This window comes from Cyprinodon variegatus, unplaced genomic scaffold (genome assembly GCF_000732505.1).
Source record: "Cyprinodon variegatus isolate N-32 unplaced genomic scaffold, C_variegatus-1.0 Scaffold557, whole genome shotgun sequence".
Lineage (NCBI taxonomy): Eukaryota > Metazoa > Chordata > Actinopteri > Cyprinodontiformes > Cyprinodontidae > Cyprinodon > Cyprinodon variegatus.
Genome location: NW_015151010.1, coordinates 431,139 through 454,925, shown reverse-complemented (window position 1 = coordinate 454,925; position 23,787 = coordinate 431,139). Strand labels below are relative to the sequence as shown.

Genomic DNA, 23,787 nt, shown 5'->3' with positions numbered 1-23,787 from the left:
TGTTTTTTTTTAGCCTCCACCCCTAAACCTTAAAAGGACAAAGGATGCAATTCATTGCATGGAGGATTTAATTTCCTAGTAAAAATTCATAGGCTTTAATATCAATATAAATGTGACCTGAAAACATTTTTTGTACCAACTGGTTGTATTCATCCACATAACATTATCTCTGCTTAAAGGAATACAATAGAATTAAGCTATGCTGCAAAAGAGAGAGAACAAATATTTCAGGAATAATTTACAGCACAGGTATAAAAACAAATTATGGTAAAATTTAAAAAGGAAAAGAAAATCAGAAGCTGATTAATGGAACAAAGAGAAAAAAATTTGAAAATATGGAATATAGAAACAAACACTTACAGAGCAGGTTAAAAAACTGTTCTGATTGTTATGTAGTTAAAATTTTGATATATATATTTTTTAATTTCTATAAGGCAAATACTGAGTAGAGTGGAAGCTATGCAAGTAATTCTTGACCAAATCAAAAACCTGTAAAACCAGCATGTTTGTAAACAGTTATTGGGATTGTTGAAAGCATCAAAGATGACAAACAGCTGTGGGCAATGGCGTAACTATCTATAAGCAGAGACTGCAGTTGCTTAGGGGCCACAGACCTCTTAGGGGCCCCCTCACTGACACCTGGTAGGCCCCCTACGCAATTATGGACTAGGATGTCTCTTTGCATACGTAATGTTGCGAAAAAATTCCTCTTAAAACCCATCTGATTTTGAGATGACTGACCGGACCTTTTTATACCGCAAGACATGGCAGATTTCAACATGATGGTGAGCCGTTTAAACACGACACCAATAGCAAAGCAGACAATGGTACTTTTAATTACTATGTTAATAACTGTGTATACTTCATTAGACGGTTGGTAATAAATAAACACGATCCTAAAAGAACAATGTATTTGTGTATTTTATTTTTTAAACTATTACTTCAAATTATGGGTAATCCAGAGTGTAGTGGGGAATGGGGTGTTGTACTTTATATGGGGCCCACCCAGATAATGTGGCCAATTGTTGGGTCGTTACGCCATTGGCTGCTGGGAGGAAGGATCTGTGGAAGCACAGCTTTTAGTGTCTAGGATGCAAATATCTTTACGCTCTCCAATCCAGGCCTCATCGGTCACTCGGTGTACATCAGAGTGATCACCATGGCCAGATATAGAAGAATCATGGCCCGTGGGCCAACAATAGTGAAAACAGTGGGGGTGGGGGGGTTATGTTCATCCACAAAACTCTGTTACCACCAAAGTGGTCTTTTTTGTCAGACAATAATTTGCTAATATTATTTATGAATTGAACATAAAACAAGACAAAAAGTATTATTTCACCAATTTAGATTCATATATATATATATATATATATATATATATATATATATATATATATATATATATATATATATATGTATATGTTCTCTCTTTATTATTTCATATATCAGATGTACTCATTGAACATTGAAAACTGCTTCTACAGAGTTGTTTCTCTCCACATCGCGAGGAGTCAGCTAAGGTGGCTTGAGCATGTGTTCCAGATGTATCCTGGACTTCTCCTTCGGGAGGTATTCCAGGCCTGTCCCACGCGATGAGACCATGGGGACGGCCTAGGACAGCTGGAGGGACTATGTCTCTCAGCTGGAATATGGAAAGCCTCAGAGGAGCTGGAGGAGGCTTTTCGAGAGGGAGAAGTCAAGGCTTCTCCAATGAGACAGTTATCCCCTGAGTTTGATAAAGTTAAAGACAACAGTGAACAATAATGACAACATGAACTTACATAAATACAAATTAATTTAATACATGGAAAGTACAGTAGATTTATTTGCATTATGTCGGTTCTTGTCCTAATAAAGTTTTTTCTCCAAAAATACTTTAATCTCTTTTTTCAAATAGTTGTGTATTTATTCTCTGTCAATACAAAACAAAAAACACCCTAAGTTGGTATAAACTAATTATGCAAGCCGTGCAAATGGTAAGTTAACATTATTACTGAAATGAACCAAATTTAAAAGACAGTGTTATACCTTTCCATGGAGAAAGATGGGCTTAAGAATCCTCAGGGTAAGGCAGAGGTATGACTTTTTTTTTTCCTTTTTAAGGTTGTATTCTATTTGGAAATCCGAAATGCCATAAGACCTATGCAGGGTTTGAGTTCTTATTAATTTGAACATAAACAATGAAGCAGAATTATTCATGCAAATATTAAAATGAATCACAGTGGATGAGTCTGCTTTCACTACTGGATAGGTAAAGGAAAATACTTAAGGATTTAAAACATCTGGTTTAAATCAGCACTATTACTATCAGCAATGGTGCACACCTTTGAAAAGCAAGCTATATCTAAGAAGACCGTGAAAATACAGTGTCTCTTTATTGTTTATAAAGACATGAATGCAGGAAGATGAGGCTGTATTACGATGTGCAGTTTTGTGTTCATGGTGAATGTGCTGATACATTCAGTGCGGAATTGAGGTTAAGGGCAAACAGAGACTTCCCTGGCTTTACTCTGCAACATGGTGTTGCCATGGAGACTACATCCCGCTTAGTCAAGATGGTTCCTGCAGTCTGGCAGCTACAGTGAACAGAGCACCAGCAGAAATGAGATTGTCCCAAGATATCAAAAATATCGACTGCAGTCGAGTATAAGGACAGAATAACATTCTGGACCAATTGTTTGTTAATTTTTAATAAATCAAAAGTAAATGAAAAACAATTATCATATATTATACTTATTTTTTTAAGTATACTAACAATTTGAATTAGGGATGTACAAATCTGTATAGAATTTAACTGAAAATATACATGAACTAGACACAAGACATAAAAGCTGTTTCTCAGGCATGCAAATCCTTATTTACTTAATTTATTTCTACATACGGATAGTTGCATTAAAACAAAGACACAGCACACATTAAGTCAAAGATCTTTGTATCATTTCAAGTTTATACATCTCAGTCATTTAAATAATCTATTGCAAGTAAACACTAACAGCAATCAGCTTGATGATCCCTATTATTAGCCCATCTTCATTCAATCATATTTGCTCATCAGTGGCACTTTTAAATAAAATAGTTAACCATTTGCACGATTATGGACAAATGATGAATGATTCAAAAACACACATTAGGAATTCCTTTGTACATCACAATGACGGTTTTTACCTTTTCTCCAAACTAAAGGTGGACAATGAAGGTGTACGTATTAAGCTTTGCTGTCTGATCATAGGTTCTATAATAGTTTTCTATAATGTGTAACAACTTGCAGCTGAAGTTTGAATCTGAATTATCTTTCTTTAACAAATACTGCTCCTCATTCAGCTCTGCTCCGATGCAGACAGCCTTTGTAACACTGACCCATTTCAGAGAAAAACAATAGCTGAATTCAGCTTGGATCGGAGAGCAGCAGCAAGCATCTGCTACTTGCCTGAGCTTCAATGGCAACAAGGCCCAGAATCGGAGCTTACAATTAAATTCATCATTGCACAGAAACGTCTATCGCACAACCAAATAACATTTTTTACAATTTTTATTTCTGAATTTCAGAATATCTTCTAACCTCAACACTCTCAACACTTCCACAACACTTTCTGCTCTGAATGTCAAACCAGACCAAGTGCACACAATGTAAGCGTTTTCTAATTCCTCTAAAATACGACTGCATGTAAATATGTTCAATAAAATCATTATCTAAAGATTTAATTGAAATTGAATGTAAATATTGTGCAGTGTGTGCCCATGGTTCTCTCAATAACCAACTTACAAATTGCCTGCAAAATGCCAACTCTTCCCCATCAACTAACTTACTGTTCACTCTCGCCATCTAGTGGTAAAACCTTCAAAATACCTTCTTTTAAAATAGAATTCCAACAATTTTTCACCTTCTCGCATACCTGAAACCATCCATAAAATTCAAATATAAAAATGCTACACTCTTGTCTTAATAACTAACGAATAACTATATTCAGTGTAATTAAGTAAAATATAAATTATGTTAGATTTCATTTATTAGAAATTATTTAATCAGTTATGAATTCTTATGCCTACACACTGGAATCTGTACCCCTAGGAGCAGTTTCTTTGCTGATCGGTGACCTGCTAATATCTCCCAAGCGTCTAAAAAAACTGAAAAAACCAGAGGTCTCAGTCTTAAACCAAACACTCCTGGGGAGAATGTTTTCAACATTAGCCTGCGGCTGTGTGGCTTTGCACTCCACTGACTTCTGTTCATTGTTCTCCAAAACCCCTCCTTTTAAAACCTGGCCTGAACAATCATTGGGTTTAATTTTCTTTTCAGCAGATGGAAAATTCTGATCTACACTTTGAGATTTTTTTATCTTGTAAGAATTGTCAGTGAAATCAAACGCTGGTTTTGTAGCTGTGTGTTCAACGTCCTGTCCTGGCTGAGGTTCTTTGGTTTTTGTCACAGAACCTGGACTTCCAGTGGTAGACTGGGTCCGCAGATTTTCTTTCTCTCCTTGAGTTTTAGAAACTTTAGTAGGCACTGTGTGTCTGCGGCCGAGGGTGCGTTTCGTGGAGGTCTGAGGGCCGAGCAAAAACCGAATCAAATCCTCATTGGTTGGGTCTCCAGGATACCTTTGCGTTTCCTCGTCAAAGGTGAGTTGACGAGCCAAGGTTTTCTTAGCAGGAGGGGATTTCTGGTTTTCCAATGGGTGATCCACAGAGGAAGCACTTCCACGACTGTTCTGGTACCTCAATACCTTTTTAGAGGCTTCACGCAATTTCTGGGCCTCTTCCTCATTATTGTCCAGTAAATCCTCCTCCTCATCATCATTAGTATTGGCAGAGAAAGACCTAACTGTGGGTAAAGGGCTGGTAGTTACTTTGGATTGGCTTGTTAAGTCCTGGCAATCCTTAATTTCTGGTGTTTTAGTATTTTCTTCATAGGTAACCATGTTTCTTGCGTTATTTTCTTCAACATGATACTGCGTCTGCTTTTTTGAGTTCTCTGTGAGTTCTGTTGCAGAATTCCACTCTTTTCTGAACATATCTTTGGCTCTAAAAGTGTGCCTGTGGTTTATAGTTCGAATGTTTGTCTGAGAGCTGATCTCTGAAAGGCTCCCATTAACTGGGCTCCCTCTTGTGGGGCTCCCATTGGTTGATGAAGGCCTTCCTGATTTCCTCCTAGAGATGCGGTTGGTTAGGACGTTTTGCAGAATGCATTCTAAGGCAATACCCTCCATTTCCTTGTCTCTACTTGAACAGGTAGCGGTAGACCGGCGCTTGGCTGTGTTCTGCAATCTATCGATGTGTTTCCTTTTCATCTCTGCCATCTCTCTGGCCTTGTTTTCCTGCAAAAAAAACCAAAACACTCAATGTCAATGAATCAAAGCAAGAGTTTTCATTATTTAACTAAGATTTAAAAACATCAAAGCATTTACCTGCATAGCCCGGATAAACTTTTGGCAGAAGGAATGAAAGATGGAACAACATTCCTCCAGTTTAAAACTTGCAGAGTCTTCACAGAAGTACTCGGCCACAGAGTCGCTTACAGCCTGTAGTTCTTCAAAATCACTTTCTATTTCTTCCAAACAAACATCAGCTTTCTAAATTGAGACCAAATAATGAATTAGAAAACAGCCTCATCATTTTATTCAGAATTACTCGTGTTCAAAATGTCAGACTGCCAACACTTACCTTTAGAAAATCTTCCATCTGCTCCTTTAGTTCCTCCTGTTTCAAGGTGTCTGCTTTGGCGACCTGTACTTTTCTTTTTTGTCTTTCAATCTCAGCTTCAATGTCAGCTTTTGTTAACCTATAATAATGTTCAACAGCTTTAGCAACATTTAGATTGAATTGAAATAAAAAAAAAAGGGCAAGCAGATGGTTTTCTAAAGATTTACCTTGATGCGGCTTCAATGTGTTTGAGTTGTTCTGGAAATTTAAGAAGCGCCACATCTACCTTTTGTGCTTGCTGTGGTAAACACATAAGCCAGTTTAAGAATCAGACATTTAGTCACAAATCATCACATTGATTTCAGCTGGTCAGTGGTTGCAAAAATCAGTAGGGAAACAGCAAATTTCTCAACTGAAACTTGGATAAACTGAGTACCAGAAGAGTTTAGCGGCTATCAACATGCTTTAGGTTTTTTTCCTCTTTTTGGAGTTGTTTTTGCTGTTGTTGTTTTTTCTCATCTCTAAACACATATATGCGTTGAACCCTAAAGCTACATTGTTTAATTTTCTGTGGTCTAATGGTCGGACTGCAGTGACATGATCCGCTCCCCACAGCACTTCTCCCGCTCCAACAATACAGGCGCCATTATGGAACAGAATGTCCAAAGTCCGCACACACCTATCTTATCATGTGATGACCAGGTTTGTTTCCATAGATAATTTAATAAATAGTATTTTATTAGCCTCAGACAATGAATATACCCGTTATTTGAGAAACTTTGTCGTCATGTTTTAGTAAGCTGCTTAGCATAGTGATATACGCAGACTAATAATGTAGTTTAATTGTATAGCACGATTTTGTTGATTGGAAGCATATATATTCCCCATTTACAGAGTCCAACTCTTGACTGTGGCACGGGGGTTTTTAGAGGAGATAGAGGGCAAGGAGGCCGCAGTGGCCGTGCAGCCAGGGCCAGGCTAGGGAGAGGTGCTGAGTGGAGCCGGGGAGGCAAGATTTGAAGCCCTCCAAAGGAGAGGAAGGAGTAACTGAAGACATGTAGACCTACATGATCTCTGTAATACAAATACCGGTAACCCCAATTCATCATTTTCTATTTACAGCTCAGAGCGCTAAATGTAGTAAAGTTACTACAAGCATAAATGCTAGAGAGTAACACCATCCTTCGGCATGTTGCTGCCATTTATTGTTTACTACCATCTCAGTTCAACCTTCTATATCACATTCGAGCCTAACGGCGATCTCCTCAGTAACTAGTTTCATCTCTAAATGTCTGCCTCTATACATGCCAGACCTCCTATGTAATTATTATAAAGACCAATTTCTAAGGCAACTCAAACATAAAGATGAGACTTTCAGTATGTAGATGACAATAAATGAAATATTTATATAAAAGATCTGTAATTCCCTGTAATGCAGTTCAGGCTGGTGGTGGTGTGTAATGGATTGGGGGAGATTTTCTTAGCAGTCTTTGAGTCCCTGGGAACCAACATAGCTTTAACCCCACAGTCTAACAGAGTATTACTGCTGACCATGCCCATCGCTTTAGTGCTAAAATGTACCCATCTTCTGACAGCTACTTGTGTCTGGTTAATGGACTATGTGAGGATGCTCAAATAAACATTAATCACTTTTCTTCAATTGTGAGTTCCACTTTTGCAAGTAGGGGTAACAGTGACAATTTTGAGACTAATTACTGATGAACGGCAGATAGACAAAGCCCTGAGCAGGTCTACAGGCAATTTAGACTAACCAAATACAGTCAATCAAAATGAGAACTACTTGCCATCACAACATAATGCATAAGATTCATTCCAGGTTTGTTTGCTTTGGTATCCGCCAGCTTCAGGAGAGATGACATACGGAAGCCAATAGCACTGCCAGCATAGCCACCCTGTGAGCAAACACATATCTTTAGATATAAGATGAAGAAAACAAATGTATCCAAACACTCAAATGCAAAGTAACTGCTTACAGCATTCATGTAATTTCCTGTTTTTAGCACCAAGCGAATGACAGAATGTAGATTATCACACTCCAACAGCTCTAAAGGAAGAAATGTAGTGTCAGCAATGAAAACGAATGCCTTCCAGTTCTACTTTAAAAGTCTTGGATATCTTAAAACACATCAAAACAACCATACCCTTTCCAGCTTCTGTCAGAACGCCAATGAATTCTTTTATTTCATTCATGAGGGTAAAGAATTCCTCCTTCAGCACCAAGCAGCTCAGACGCTCTTCATAACTAAAAGATCAAATGTATATCAGTGTTAGGCCAGCCTTGAAAATGTTTTTAGATCACCTTAAATGTTTCTTATTTTGTCAGATTACAGCAAGAAACTTCTAACAATTTTACAAACATTTTGATAGACCAACACAACACATTGATGTATAATGAAATGATGAAATAAGAAATAATGAAATAATGAAATAAGAAGGAAAATGGTGCATGGATTAACTTTTTTAACAAATAAAAACATAATAAGTGTGGGGTACTCTCTTCTATAAGACCATTTTAGTCTGATACCTCTAAGTCCATATAGGTCATGCATAACATGACCTATATGTAGATAAAGATGTACTCTAATGGCCTCATAGGTTTGGAGAGAAACATTTTTCAATAAACAAAATCATACAGACTAATGACCTGATCTTCAAAGATCCCAAATACTTTTCACTACATGCAATATGTGGGTGTGTTGCAGCTGATCTACAAAAAATGCTGCACAAATGTTAGGATATGTAAACTGATTTTAGTTCTACCCATTAAAATGAGTAGATTGTATACTACAGGCAGCTGAGATTGGTCATAAAAGAAGACAAGGTTCTAAGCCATGGACATGGAGGCAATAATGAAGTATTAGAAAAAAAATGATGATACTGAATAATATTTAAAGTGCACTTAATATCCTATTAACCTAAGCTCATGGTTATGCCCCCCAGTTGTTTGGAAGCATCATTAGGTTATAAAACAATAAGTTATCAACATTTCCCAGAACACTTTTCCATTCATCACCTGAGAAAAGAAGGAAACAGTAAAGCGTAATTGCAAACCCAAAAAGACATGTCTGTTTTTTTAAAATAACAGATATTGGATGGATAGAATGACCCGAGAAGCAGCCAAGAGGCCAATGGCAACCTGACAAAATTAATTGACGGGGAAACTATTAGTTGGCTTGTGCATGCTCTTGCACACGTTTAATAGGCATCCCCTCTCGGGAGTGGGTACAAGGTACATTGGACTGTTTATAAAATAAAATAAAATAATAGAGATGGACAGTACATCAGTATTATCATTATCAGCTAATATTTGTCATTGGAAACATACTGATTAAGCATCCAATAAATAAAACTAGGTCAATATTAAAAAACAATGTTTATTTCCATCCGGTTTGCATTTTTAGAGGAGAGCATTGGTCATGTGGTGCTTGTTTGGTCATGTGAAATTGGCAAACATGTAGCAAAGGATTGTGGGAGTTTATCTGAAGCAGATAAGCAATCTCAGCAGTGTGTTTCATGGTGTTAAAAAGGTGAATATAGGACACACTATTAGTAAAATTAACTTATTGGGTATAAAAACCATGTCATTATTAGATTTCTATATGGATCCAAATTTTCATATCGATGAATCCCCAAAGAATAGCATTTATAGAGGTATTTGCTAACCTGGGCATCTTTATCAGCATGAGCATAAAAAGATCAGCCTCAGGAAGGGCTGAGGGGTCGCCTTTAAAACCAACCAGCTGCTTCATCTGAATTAAATAAAAACAAAAATGCAAATTTTCAAACCAACTGATGTTTCTCTTTGTATATGCATTTATTAATAATGTTCAACATTTAAAAAATATATAATTTAGTAAATGCATTAAATACCTCCCCTTCATCTGGCAGCAACTTAGACATTTCTCTCAGTTTTCCTGTTCCAAAACTGAGACCATTTCCCGACTGAATGTCCTGGATCAGATCTTTAACAGGGCTGTGGATAAAGGTGGAGACATGGGAAGGATCCAAATTACTAGTCATCACAATTACAATGGAGTTAATGCTTGTGTAGGCCTGTGATTTATGAGCTGTAAATCCATACTAAGGCCATTCTATTGTATACTTGGAAAAACTGAGTTGCTGACATCTACAAGACTCTGCCTGCTTGAAATAGTTTGCAAAAACAAAATTTCAATCACAATTGAGTCAGCTGCTGTCTTTGACTCAAAAAAGATTGATCATTCAAGGAAAAAAATATATAGTTTTTTTTGGAGAAGTAAATAGCAATTCTAGTACATTTACATTCCAGTGACTGTTCTAATTCCTCTGCTGTAGAATGTCCTACCTGTTCATTCCTACATGTTTTACAGGATTAACAATGATATACTGTTTTCCTGTTTGGTCTGCTGCGTTTGCCAAACAGCATCAGACAATGCATTTACAAGACTTTTCAGTTACTGATCTGCAACTGAATACCGCAGGGAGGTCACAACATAGATCAGACCTGTCTGGGCCTGTCGTCTTGCAAAGGCTTGTGAGTGTCATGCAGCCCTGCGCGTACAGATCTATCTGCCTCATCATATGCTGTTTTCCCCCTCAATATGAAGTAACTATTGTGCAAAAATGCTTACACCCTAAAATCATAACCTCTGACTCACCGCTTGAACTGCTTGAGGAATATTCCAATGTTCATGCTCCTCTTGGAGCTGAGGATGGTAACCTGGAAGTGAAAAAAGACAAAGACACAGCTATCAGTGTAATTTGTCCAGATCATTTCACTATTGGCTTGAGAAGCATCTTTTATTATCACATACATCACAGTGTTCCCATAAAAACACAGCTAAATCCAAAGGTTAAGGTTTTCTTTTGAGCTGTTTGTATCGAACAGTCTGAGTAGAGATAGCCTTGTGTTCTGAAACGTCAACATATTTACTTAAGGGTCAAAAAAGAAACATAAGGCCAAGTAAAAGTTTATGAACTTGCTTTAACTCATTTTATATGACAAAATTGCATCAAGTTGCATCTACAAGCGATCTATAATAAAGGACGTTTAAGTTAAAAGCTGACAACTATAGGTTCTACTGTTCTCTGAGGAAACAATTATGCCTTCCTTCTGCAAACATGATCAATGGAGACTCCACCCTTGCACTGAGTGATCCCACAGCCATACACAATGTTCCTATGATACATAACCGTTTCCAAAACAGTAGTTACAATCGACTTCAGTGTGTAGAAACTGTTAAATGTCTTCAGATGTGTGTTTTAGTTTCCCTTCATTTCAAGTAGCTAAGAAAGTGGTCATATGTCCATTTCTACTAAACTGTTTGCAGGCTTTAAGAATTTGTCAGGATGTTTTCTATTTATCTCCCATTCAGGCTAAGGAGGGGGAAGAAAACAAAAATCAATTGAGGTCAAAAGAACACACTTTCATATCTTCATGTCACAATGCAAAACCACCCAACGTTACAATCTATTTCTGTAACCCCCTTAAGCTCATGTTTCTTACAGACAACCTGTTAAGGCGAGATTGACCAAACTCACCATCTCTCCTCCAGTGCCAGACGGTAGCTGCCCCCTAATACTCAAACGGTTCAGACCCTTTGGATGTTGCTGGCCGTGGTTATGGCTGAACAACTCCTCCATGTGATCGGTGTCCAGCTCAAACCGCCCATCCGTCTTGTCTGCTGTCCAGATGTTGTGCTTTCCTATCACACTATGTTTGGGAAGAGTTTCCCAGTTAAAATTGCGCATTCTGGACCTCCGGCGGTCTCCCCAGCCCAGGAGGCCACCTCCATGCTGGGGAAGTCCAGGAGCTGGAGGTGGTGGAGGAGGTGGGGGTGGTGGGGGTGGTGGAGCAGGAGGATTTACTGGTTGCATCTTTGAGGGTCTCAGTAGCTTTATGGAGCAATAATGATCCTGGTTGAAAAGATACACAGAGTCAGCTTTATACAAACTGGATTTTCTTTAAAAACTTGTTCTAAAAACAATCTAAGTTAGTGAAACATTCTAAAACTAGATTTTGAAAGGATATATGAATAAACAAAAAATATATAAAAATATTACAGAAATTCAGTAATAAGTCAAATAATCTTTTGAATCTTTTAGAAGAGTTCATGAAGGCATACAATCAGGCATTTACAGCCTAAACACATTATTATCAACATGTTTTGCTTTTTTCTTTTTTTTTGAGCACTAATTAGGTCTAATTATCATGTTACCTTTATTCATGTTTACCATATTTATATATATGCATTTATATTTATTTTATCCAAAAAAATTACATTTGAACTTCCATAATGCCATACTCCTGTTATCTTAAACTGTCATCATCTCTAAAGTTTTTAGTGGGTAGTTTAAACAGTGAAACAGACATCGTACCTGTGAATGCCTGTGTGAAGCAGCTCCATTTTCATTCTTTAGGATCGTCCTGTTCCAACCAAAGGCGCACAGCAGCGGGAACCAGGACGCACTGAGGAGAGAGTGTCGAAATCCGCTGCGGGTTTGACGACACGCCCAGGTGAGTTATTTATTTCCATGATATCCCACGCCTTCCAAACACAGGAGAGTCCCGGAAGTTTGGCATTTGGACTAAAGTTGTTATTTCTGGCATGCGTTGGTTAGAGTTTGTGGCCCCGCACCAACTGCCGCAGCTCATGTGAGCAGACCGCTGGATTCTCAGACTGCCTGATAGGTGTCCTATCTGAATTCCTATTGATTTGGTGAATTTCTGAACGATTTCCCTCAGCTGAGGCACACTAAAATAGTCACAGGCTGTAAACATGCAGCTCATTTATTCCTCTGACCTGTTATTCTTTTATAGTCCTTTTTAATTTTTATCATTTACCTGATCGAAATGCTGTCCAAGGGTTAAAATACAGTGGCCTGACTCACATACAGATGACATGAGTTATCATAACAAATTATCTATGATTAAACAGATTTTTTTGAAAAGCTCAGACGTGTCTGTTTCAGCTTTAAAGTGAAGAAATGCCCTAGAGGGTACCCATCTGACAACATGAAGAAGGCTCAATGGTTTTAGAAAAGCAACATAAAGACAAAATACTTTAATAGCAGATGAGAAAGAAAAAAAAAAACTTACTGAAGCTTGTCAGAGGACCCCAGTGAAAGCTATTATCCAAAACTGAATAGTTTGTTTGCACTTTGGAACAGTGATGAACCTGCAGTTACTTCAAAAATTGATTGATAGCTTCCCTAGGCAATGGAGAACATGACACCATCTACATAACAGCAGATCTTACTGGAATTAGTGAAATGCAGTGTTTTTATTTGAACAATTATGAGGTGGTGTAAATTGTCCTCCATAGGAGCTGTAGAAAATAATTAGGAGGAAATTCTCTGGACTGACAATATGTGGATAATTTTGGGTGTGTATTCCATTATATCTGGCTCTAAAAAGCAGCATCAGATCATCAGAATGTTATTAAAGCATGGTGGTGGTATGCTAGTGGCCTGGGGCCGTTTTACTGTTTAAGCCCCTTACCGTCTTGTAACTAGAGTATGTCTGACCAGCAAATGGGTTAAGTGGCAGGAGAATGCAAATACACCATAAAGGCTACTAAAAAATCAAATAAAAAATAAGATTCTGGAAGTCAAATTTAGCCCTGTTGAGATCATATGGAATAATCCTAAACAAGCTGGTTTTGTTTCATGTTGTCTCCAGTGTGATCAAAGATGGAAAGCAGTGGAGGACTTGTGTTCTATAAGATCCAATTAAAAATGTGGTTTTGTTTGTTATTGTCTTTTGAACGTGAGCTTTGTGTATTTTCAGTCTTTTGAGCTTAGATTCACTGGAGAGAAGTGAAAGGTGAAAATTTTAATTCCATTATTGCATTTGTTAGTTTTATGACTCAATGCACCATGAAAATAACGTCAGACTAGATTGTGGTAAATGCTTTCTGTTTTTACAAACACTCCCATTCCCTAAAGGTAGGACTGGAAATAATGATATAATATACTGAATGAGATATTCATGGAAAATAAGTACATATTAAAAGTTCAGACCAATTCTTTAAATGTGACAGCAATAGGTCAACCACTGTGAGATCAATATAGTCAATCAATCAACCACTTTTAACATCCAGCACTTTATTGGAATCGCAGAGGAAGGAAAAGCACAGCCATCTGACAACTTAGGACCTTCAGTATTACACACTGCCATATAACAAGTGGATAAAGAAAAATATGAATAAAGATACTTTTTACATTCTGTCTTGGAAGGAACACTGACTTTTGTATTTAAAGTAAAGTGCATTTACAATTAAGTATTTACTGGTTTCAGTTTTACAATGAGGCTTAGAATAAGTCTCACAGCCTGTTCATTGCTTCACAGACAGATCCTGTGATACCCCAAAAAACTTATGACCACAGATACTGAGTTTGAAGGTTTGTGTCCTTGTAAATGAGAACTATGCATTTTTTAGGAAAGGGAAAAGCACTTTCATTGATGGGAAGTATGGCAGCAGGTTAAATAAGGAGGTTTCTATGTGAACTTTGGAAAAGCAAAGCAAAAAAAAAAAGTTTTTATATTATATAGGGAGGAATTTTATATAATATAAAAGCTAATAGTGGTACTGCACTTGTTAAAACATACCGTTTTTAGGGATAACCAAACCAATGTCTCTATATTTTGTTTTTCAGAGTGAAAAAAAATGCATTTCCATTATAAGTTCATTTTAACAACCCTTTTAACAGGTAATTCACAAAGTAACAGCAGAAACACCCTCGGCCAATTTGAAATGGTCAATAAACCCATATGTTTAAAATAAAATAGTTTGAAACGAGCAGATCATGATTGAGAAAATAAATACCATTTAGGATGATATGTGATAACATTATGTACACTTTCTCAGTGATGTATGATTTCAACTTTTGGAATTTCTAACATTTTATATACAGTAACATGTTAAATGCATCTATAGGCAAAGAGCAAAGAATAATGTGCAAAACTGTCCAAGGGAACCTCCAATAATACAACACAATCTGCACATGAATATGTGATGCATCGGTGAAGGATTGTGCCAAGTATAAGGAAAGCGAAATGAGAGTTTTGTGATGCACTAGAAAATAATATTTCCATCAATGACATAAAGGGAAAAAATATGCAAAGAAAAAAAAACGCATTACAAACTGTTCCTATCAGGGTCCCTACAGATTCTACAATAACTTCCTTTAATCGTTTCCTTTATATCATTCTATCAAGTCATCAGTTGTGTCATTGAAAATTTCAAGATGAAGATGAACCTTGAGGGTCCATTACTGCTCCTCCAGCCAAGAAGGCTTATCTGACCCTGGAGGCTTTAACTTTACATTGAACTGTATAAGAGTTTGTTCCAACTGCTGCTGGTTTCCAGCAAAGTAAGCTGAGATTGCATTATGGAAGAGAAGCAGCTGCTTGTGCATCACCTTCACCTGGAGGGAAAAAAGAGGAACAGGAAAATTAGCTTACTGCAAGCAAAATCGTCTTTAATCTTTTTTTTATTTTGTTTCAAAAACCAGCACAGAACTCAACGTATTTAAATGGGACTTTATGCGTTTGCTCAGTTCAAAACAGCCCCAAATACTAAGAAGGAAGAAACAAATGAAAGCCTGCTTATGGCTTTCCTTCAGCAATCCTGCTACTTTTGATAAAATCTTATCGCAGGCCTTCTACTTTCTTCTCTATAAAATGCGTACCTTTCCCAGCTTGTCCAAATAAGCAGCTTTAAGGACACATTTATTATTCCATACTTTGTATTTCATAATAGTGACAGCTCATTGTTATAAGCTTAAAGCATTATTCCAGACAGAACAGCTGGATTCATACGCACACTAATGGAGACTAATGATTAGGTGCAGGGGGGGATTTACTATTAGGCAATACTAGGCAGTTGCCTAGGGCCCCAAGTTCCTGTATGTATCATTAATACAACTATTCCTTATTTGTGCACATTAATTATGTTTTTGATTAAAATCCATTCGCTAAAATGCCATCAGAGTCCTTAGAATATTAAGTGTGTCTCAGCCCCCCCTTCAGTGTCCACCACATTGGATCAGTCCATTTGCTGCACATGTTCAGAAAGGTCCAAACAGACAGCAGCAAACCATTTTAAAATAAACAAGGCAAAAAGTAGTGTTGCCAACTTTTGTCGCTATATTCAACGACTTTTCAGACCCCTCTAGCACTTTTATTAAAAAAAAAAAAAAAAAAAAATCTAGCGACTTTTTTCGTCTAGTGGAGACTTCGGCAACATCATATAAAAGAACCGAACTCTGCTCTCCAGAGCAAGTAGATTTGTAACCCCGCCTCCTGCTCTCCTCTCTGTTGTCATGATTCATGCAGCTATTTAGTTTATCCAAATGAAAAATGAAGAACAGATAAGCAGATCATGGCTTGTCTTTTCAGTGAAAAGAATGACTGTTATTTACTTGGAAAAAATCTTTCATTCCTTTTGAGACAGCATGAAAAGTCAGCTGAGTACAAAACATGGAGAGGAAAACAACAAGAAAAGGGACAAGAAGAGAGGGACAAAACATAGAAGAAATAACGTATGTCTATTCTATTAACATTTCTGTATCTGTATAATGGGTCTGTTTTATGTGTCGTTTTCTTAATTCAGAGGGCCCCCGGCCTATCTTTGCCTAGGGCCCCACATTTCCAAGATCCGCCCCTGATTAGTTGATATTGGTTACACTCGATTAGGTTTGGCTATATCAAAGTAAAATAGAAATGACTAAATATAAATATTTATCACACTTTTCAGATTAAAATTGATTAAAATGTTGAAAGCCTTACATAATTTCATCCACTTGAAAATTCTGCACCTCTGTGTGGATTTATCACAGAAGGAAATAAAACACATTAGAATTTAAGGAGGTAGTGAAAGAGAAATAAATGTAACTATAGCCTTTGGGAATCTCTTCTAATTCCAGTTATAGGACAGGTTTGTGACTTGACAGATTTTCCCCTTCCAAAACTGACATTTATAGCTCTTTCTTAACCCTTTAACTATTCAATCTATTCTGTTATTTGCTTTTTCTTCTTAATCTGTTTAATTTTTTTGTGTCTTTGACGTCTTCATATTCGTCCTTTGGGTTTTTAACCCCGTAACATCTCATCTTGCATTAGGCTGGACTTCTAATATTCATAATCGTCACTTTTAACTCCACTCCAATTGACATTTAAAGGCTGCACCTTATTCTTCTCCTTGGTTTGAAGCTCGTTTGAGCTCAGACGCCACATCAAACATCGGTGACCTCATACTTTGGGTGTGGTCCCAGTAGTGCCCCTGTGTATGGGTAACCACATCCAATAGTGATGTCATTGGGTCATCGCTGAAGCATGGCAAGCTTTTAATAATGTTGTGCTTATGTAAGAATCATCACAATCCTTTATGAAGACTTTTTCAATTGACAATAGAATAGTTTTAAGGTGGAACAGAGGCTTTTTTTTTTTTATAGAAATAGTAAAATTGAGAAGCGTCCAAGTTTGGAATTAGGGAACTGACATAGCCCAAATAATGAGACAATCTAATTAAAATTTATTTGACAAAAGCTTTAAAATAAATAATCTTAGAGTTTGGTAATTTGCCATCATCTGTTGCAATATATGAAAACTAGAAATAAAAGACCAAAGATTCATTCATTTGTAAATCAAACCTTGTTTTCCTCCAAAAATTTAAGTTTGATGGAGACGTCACTACGGAGCCGCTCATACTTCTCTCTGTGGACCTGGTAGTCTTGCTGAGCCATCTCAATGCGAACCATAGCAGCTGCATCCCTTGGACCCAAGCTTAACTCCTCCAGATCAGAGCGATAGGCATCAAATTCAAGCCTGCAGAATGAAGTACAGTAGAAACAGTAAAATCTTTTTCCAAACCATTACTTTAAAAACATTACTTTTTTTTTACCTTGCATTTTCATACTGTCTAATTGTCAACAGGGTATCCTCCATGGTTTTATTGACCAGGGTGTTCACGCTGGACACAAAGAAGTTGATTGCACCCAGCAAAGCCTCACCATTCTTGCACAGCAGCTTCTGCGTCTCTGCATTATACCCAAATTCATCCTGCAAGAAAAAACCATATTTCACTCACTTGTTTAACACACCGTCCCATGGGACACTGTGAGTTGTGTACCTGAAGCTCAGGGGACTTCTGACTCAGGTCTGTGAACGTGTCCCCGAGAGCCTGCTGCGTTTGCACCATGCTTTGGAAATGAGTGATCAGCGCAGTCGCCAGTCTTAGAATGTTTTCATATTTGCTCTTTGTGTCTCTCAAAACATCGATCTGGGCTTCCAGTTCCAAATCAACGGTTCGTGAACCTCTGCCGAATTTTTCAGAAAACATCTGCTTTGTGCACTGAAAAAAAAAAAGAAACATTAAAAAGAATTCATGGGTCACTATCCAACTGTTTGCCATTGATGCCGTTGTAGGTACCAGACCTGCTAGGTTGGTCCAATTGGACAAACTGTATTGCACCAGTTTCTTAAGAATCAGATCTTTTCTGGAGTCTCAACATGTTATTACCCATTATTGCTATTATTTTACATTTCATCTGCTAACTAAAGTAGCCGAACTTAGAAAACAATCACTTTCAGTCTTGAAGGAAAGCACTGCCTTCTAAGACAGACCTAGCTCTGCCATTTAACAAGGTGACACAAAAAGTCTCAGTGCTTCTTCTTTTTATTAAGATCTGAGGGCGGAGGAGGGGGGGCAAAATGGGACATCTTAAAAAATGACTTTTGCTGAGATTTTAGACAAAGAAAACAGTTATTCTACTAGTAGAAAAGGAACAGTTGTTGTTGATATGAAGTTAAAACTAATGTAGCTTATTATGGCTAACTAACCAAGCTAAAACACGCTAACCTTTTAGCTACTCAGCAAGGCTAGCCACAGCGCTACCCAGCTATACCCCTTTATATCATTGTCTTGCAGTGACTTTGTTCAACATAAACACATTTTTTCAGCTTTGTTATTAATCAAGCAAAACTCCATCGGTCATTAAACTCCATAACACTACAGATGCTCTCGACTCCGCACACGGACGCAACATTGTTATCGTTGTCTGGGCAACCACAATGTTTTATGTCATTTGGCAACTTTCAACCAATCATACAGCGTAAAGTCTCTAGCATGAGCAAGGCCCGACCACATCTGACCAACCGAGCAGTACCTACAGTACCTACGCCGTACTTAGTATATAAAAAGACTACCAAGAGATTTGTAATAGATAAATTATTATCTAGATTATATAAAATCTGGTTTCATATTGCGCGCCAGGTTCTGGACTCTCAGTTCCTCATAAATTAAATTTGATTCAGCAGTAACTTTATTGCCAAAACTCCCAGACATTCCTTATTTTATTGAAAAAAGTCTGCTAGGACAAAACTAAAGTTTAGTTACAACACACGGTTAGGAACCAGTTTTAACGGAAACAAGAGCCTTCCAAAGGTTCCTAGGTCCACACTGAATGTGTAATAATTTACACAGGGGGTTGGCAAATGTTATCTTGGATGTGTACGTAATAAAAATAGTTTATTGCATATTTGCAACAATAGATGTCATGGATTAACATGTCGGCACTTCAGAATTAGAAATCCTTCTTTTCTTATTGCTATCATGTGTACTCTAATGGTAGATTTCCATAAGCTTTAAGGTAGTATTACGAAAGTAAACAAACTAAATAATTAAAGTTGATAAACACTAACTGAACCACTAAAATGAACTTTTAAATTACCAACCAGTTGCCTCTGACAACTGGTTGGTAATTTAGCTAGAACAAAACCAATAAATTTAGCACTACATAACAAATTTAATTAAAACACACACAAAAAAATACATTACCTTGTATGTATTAATGCCCCACTTCTTTACACTGTCCAGTTTCTCCACTGCTACACCACGAGAAACTTCTTCAGTGGAATTGGTGTTATGGTTTATTGACCCTTAAAACAAACAGACAATAAAAGGTAGATACTTGATAGAAGAATGTTTAGATATTTCGGGGGATGGTTCATTGTGTGGGTAATGATGAGAAATGACACTAATGGAGATGAGCTGGGTGATACCTGGGTTTGTGTGATGGGCAAGTCGACTGGCGGAAGCATTACTGTTATGCAAGTTAGCACCCCTGGATTTCATGCGAATGTCTGAAATGAGCATGGTGGCGATGAAGAGCAGGAGTGAGAAAATGGTCACACCAAATGAGGAAGCTGAACAAAATGCACAGGAGCTTAACAATGAAATCCAAAGTTGAAGGAAGATGCAGAAATTTAAAAAACAAAAAGTTTTAAAGTGATGCTGTTATAGTGGTTTTGAGGACATAACGATCCACAATGCAGGTATTTCATGCACAAATCAAACCAATTGAAAAAAAAAAAAGGATTTTAGGGTTAAGATGGAGATGTGGAGTAACAGTAAAACAGTTATCCAAAGCTCAATTTACATGAAGTCAACCTTTGAAAGGACAGAACCATAATATCATGTTAGTACCTTCTAAAATGTGAAAGTTGTCAAAACATTCCTTTTTTTTATGCTGTGAGTCAAATAGAAACAAGCAAAGTTGCATACAATTCGTTCGGTCAAGCAGGGCATAAATCTCTTAAAGAAGGTTACAAATCCCAACTCATAAAGGGTAAGTAAGAAAAATATGTCATCAGAACACACAGCCACCTAGTCCTGGTGCAGCGGTTCGTCTTCTGTCCAGATACTCAGGGTTGTAGCGCACTGCAGGCCCTATGGAATATGTTTGGAACATGAACCAGCAGCCCAGAGGTCACGAGTTCCTTAGAGGCACAATAATATACCAGGAGGAAACGTTCTAGCTCTGCTATAGCTTCCTTAACGTGCATCACATTAGTGAACTGCTTCAGTGGCTGGAAGCCATTCAACAACCCTGACAGATCTCTGGCTAAACTCAGAGCAGCCTGCAACTGACAGGAGAGGAAAAACAGACAGGGTGCTACTTAAAAGTCATGTCTGTCTTGGAACAGTAAATATTTTCATGTTTCTAACACAGAGATTTGAATTGATGCACCTTCAAATTTTAAGCTTTTAAAGAAACCAGCCTTGGCTGTAAAGAAAAGAGACAACAGGACAAGTGAAGAATGATAGTGCGACCTGCTAACGATACCTTTGATGGAGCTTGTAGGAATGATCCCCCCAGCAGGTCCACCGTAGCCTCCTGAGACGATACTGGTTTCATTCAGGTTGGGTCCTGACACCATCACCTGCTGCAGATCCTGAGGAATTCACATCCCCACAGGTTTTACAGGGTTGGAAAACAGATGTATGTATGCACATACATTAATGTATGTGAACACAGCTGAATTTCCCGGTTGGATTTAAATATATTTAGACTCAAAATAAAATAATCGGAAGATTCTCAGTCAACGATTTGCATGTTTTCTAAGCCAAACAAGTAGACTACTATATAAAGCTTCGAACTCAACACAAATTCTGACATTTTGAATTGAAAAAGCTTCCTGAATTGGAAGTGAAGCATCTTAAAACTTGGAAACCAAGTCCAGTGGATTTTTTTTTTTTCTTTTTTGGAAAAAATAATCGGATTATACTGTTTATATAGACGTCAGGAATCTAAACAGTCAATTGCAATAACAATGTGGCAATCGGACACTCATCATGGATAATATCGAGTTGTGACAAACACCAGATACACAGGGACTTGCTCAACAGCCAATACCGCACCTTGACATCACAAACCATCAGGTGGCAGTAGTGCTCTTTGCCAAACTGTTTCCGGTAAAGCACATTCAAAAAATTACTCTTAATTAAAAACCCTTAATTATTGAACCGTATGTAATAATTTCATACTTTAAGTACTTTCAGCAGTTTGTATTCTTAAGCCACATTACAGATAAAAAAAGGTCTTGAAAATGTTTATTATTTAAGTATTTAAGACCTAAAATTGTTTCAGGGCTGTGTAAGCTTTGTTTTATCAACTTTTCTTTTCTATGATGATGCCAGGTAAAAGAAATAAAACCAATAATTCATCCCCATATTCTAAATCCACAATTACTTTTAATAGCTGCAGGTCTTTGGATGGTTAAGCTCACATTTGAGAACTAGAGAAAAAAAAATGACATCAAAGCTGCATCATGTATGAAAATGTGAATATCAGTGAGATGCATTAAAAGCTGTCTGACCTGCTCCAGGCTGTCATCCTCAGTCAGAGTTCCTGTATCTCCATTGCTATTTATGGGGATCTCCATGGTAGCAGCTTTGCTCATGGTATTATCCGCCATGATGAAATCCCTGCAAAACAAGAAATGGTGATTTATTTCCCTCTATTATAGCAAAACCTAACTGTGAATGTCTCCAGAACAGCAGCTTGATAACAACACAGATGCTAATAGGAGCTGCGGTGCTGATGTGGCCGCCTGCTGCTACCTGAGCTAGCTTCCAATCCTCACCACTCTGTTCACAGCCAAGTTAAACGGACAGAAAAATTAAAAACTAATTCTTATTCTAATCGTTTTTAACAACGTTATCCCCGGGAGAACCCATTACTAATCCCAAAGCGTTTACAAGCCATTTAATTCAGATAGAAAATCCCTGCATCCAGTCAGCTAAGGTTTTAAGAAATCCCTTCAAAATAAAAGTCTCTTTGTGTTTATTTTCACATACTTCTTGTGCAAAACATGAACATTTAAAAATGTAATATGGGGCAGAAAGGTGGTTTAGACTGGTGTGAGTGTCATCTGTTACAAAATAAGCTGATGGGATTTGTAAAATTTATTAGATTCTTTTATTGTGAAATGTAATACCCTTAACATAGCATCACCTCCAATCCTCTCCACCCTTGCTCCATCTTCCACGTAGTACTGTTGACGTAGCCATGGCCGTGTAATGTTTTTCATTGGGTGCAGTTTTAAAAAATTCCACTAGATGTCACTATAAGATTGTAGGTAATAAATAAAAGTGGGGTTATTGATCTGTAAACCACCTTTAATCAGATAAAATTCCTGGAGATGTTTTGATGGTGTCTCAAGAGATTAAATAAAAAGGAAATCTATCTTCAGGCATTTCACATCTTAAAATAACAGGATGTAAAATGCCTGAAGTGAGACAGTATAAAACTGACCACACTTCAAATTATTTGCCCCATTTGTTTTAATCAGGGATGCATTGGAGTTGCACATGGTTACCAAATGTGCAGTTTTTTTCTGCAATCATCACACTCGGAATAAAGAACCCTCCCTCCTGCAGATCAGACTCAAAAACACACTTGTTTTGGTTTATCTTCTTAGAAAGACCCTTTTCAGCAAAGACTTCCTTCTTAGAAATGTCTTAAATTGCTTGTCGAGGCTACATGTTGCAGAAAAAACTAACAGAAATTATACGACTCAAGCCATAAAAAATTAGAGAGGGTGTGACTTATTGTTTCAGCCTTAATCAACAAATAAGCAGATCAAAGATTTGTAGAAATACGTTACTCTGCTATGGTACAACCTTTAATTCCTTAAGCATTGGAATGAGGGTTGTTTCGTCTTTGCTCTTGGCCAGATTGCAGTATCTCATCAAATTAGGCTGTGTAAATAGAGTTATGAAAAGCCTGAGGATAGACCTCAGGCAAGTATAATGCTTAACATTGCAAATTGGTTCTCACTTCAAATCACTGGCTCTGTTCTTTTTGAGCAGTTTGTTTCAGTCCTACCAATGATCTTCCTAACAGCTCTGTCCTTTTACTTAGTGTAAGATTGTCGGACTGATCAGGGAGAACAATTACTGCTGGCACATAGAATCTATATGTCTATATCTAATATCAGGACTACTTAAAATATAGACCAAACATAAAACCTAATCTAAAAAATCCTCAGCTTTAGTTGATATTTGATTATACCCAGAAAAGAGCACCTTTCACTACTGTGGAAATGTGATAACCTGATGATTTATGCAGAGTAGCTGCCTCTGGTCAAGTGTTTTGGGTTCAGTGTATCCAATGTTTTATAGCTAGTACTGCCTTAATGAACCACACTAGGTCTTTTAAATGGTATATTGCATGCGGTAAAATTATAGGTTTTTTATTTGCCCTCATTTTATATTTGAACATAACTGTGACATGGTTGAAAACAAAGACATAGCATTATGAATTTCTTATATATATATATATATATATATATATATATATATA

At 37.2% G+C, this 23,787-nt stretch overlaps 2 protein-coding genes across 6 annotated transcripts; both read right to left on the bottom strand.

Moving 5' to 3' along the window:
* Window positions 1-3,560: 3,560 nt before the first annotated feature.
* LOC107095559 (FH2 domain-containing protein 1-like) lies at window positions 3,561-12,312 on the bottom strand. The gene is made up of 12 exons (XM_015391696.1): window positions 12,016-12,312; window positions 11,179-11,553; window positions 10,296-10,357; window positions 9,529-9,631; window positions 9,322-9,407; window positions 7,800-7,900; window positions 7,632-7,702; window positions 7,443-7,550; window positions 5,865-5,935; window positions 5,659-5,776; window positions 5,403-5,567; window positions 3,561-5,312 (listed from the first exon to the last, which is right to left on the bottom strand). Exons 2-12 carry the CDS (start codon window positions 11,512-11,514, stop codon window positions 4,044-4,046), a joined length of 2,490 nt encoding a protein of 829 aa, XP_015247182.1. The 5' UTR covers window positions 11,515-11,553; window positions 12,016-12,312; the 3' UTR covers window positions 3,561-4,043.
* A 1,420-nt stretch (window positions 12,313-13,732) lies between these two features.
* On the bottom strand, window positions 13,733-22,236 carry LOC107095576 (arfaptin-2-like). 5 transcript variants are annotated; one of them, XM_015391720.1, is made up of 10 exons: window positions 22,044-22,236; window positions 21,800-21,908; window positions 20,767-20,875; window positions 20,301-20,369; window positions 19,703-19,783; window positions 19,479-19,579; window positions 17,772-17,993; window positions 17,544-17,701; window positions 17,293-17,467; window positions 13,733-15,066 (listed from the first exon to the last, which is right to left on the bottom strand). In XM_015391720.1, exons 2-10 carry the CDS (start codon window positions 21,896-21,898, stop codon window positions 14,911-14,913), a joined length of 1,170 nt encoding a protein of 389 aa, XP_015247206.1. In that variant the 5' UTR covers window positions 21,899-21,908; window positions 22,044-22,236; the 3' UTR covers window positions 13,733-14,910. The 5 variants fall into 5 exon arrangements, with proteins under 5 accessions (XP_015247206.1, XP_015247209.1, XP_015247208.1 ...); XM_015391721.1 differs by having other exon boundaries at window positions 14,911-15,066; window positions 20,307-20,369; XM_015391723.1 differs by lacking the exon at window positions 19,703-19,783 and having other exon boundaries at window positions 20,307-20,369.
* Between the last annotated feature and the right edge of the window lie 1,551 nt (window positions 22,237-23,787).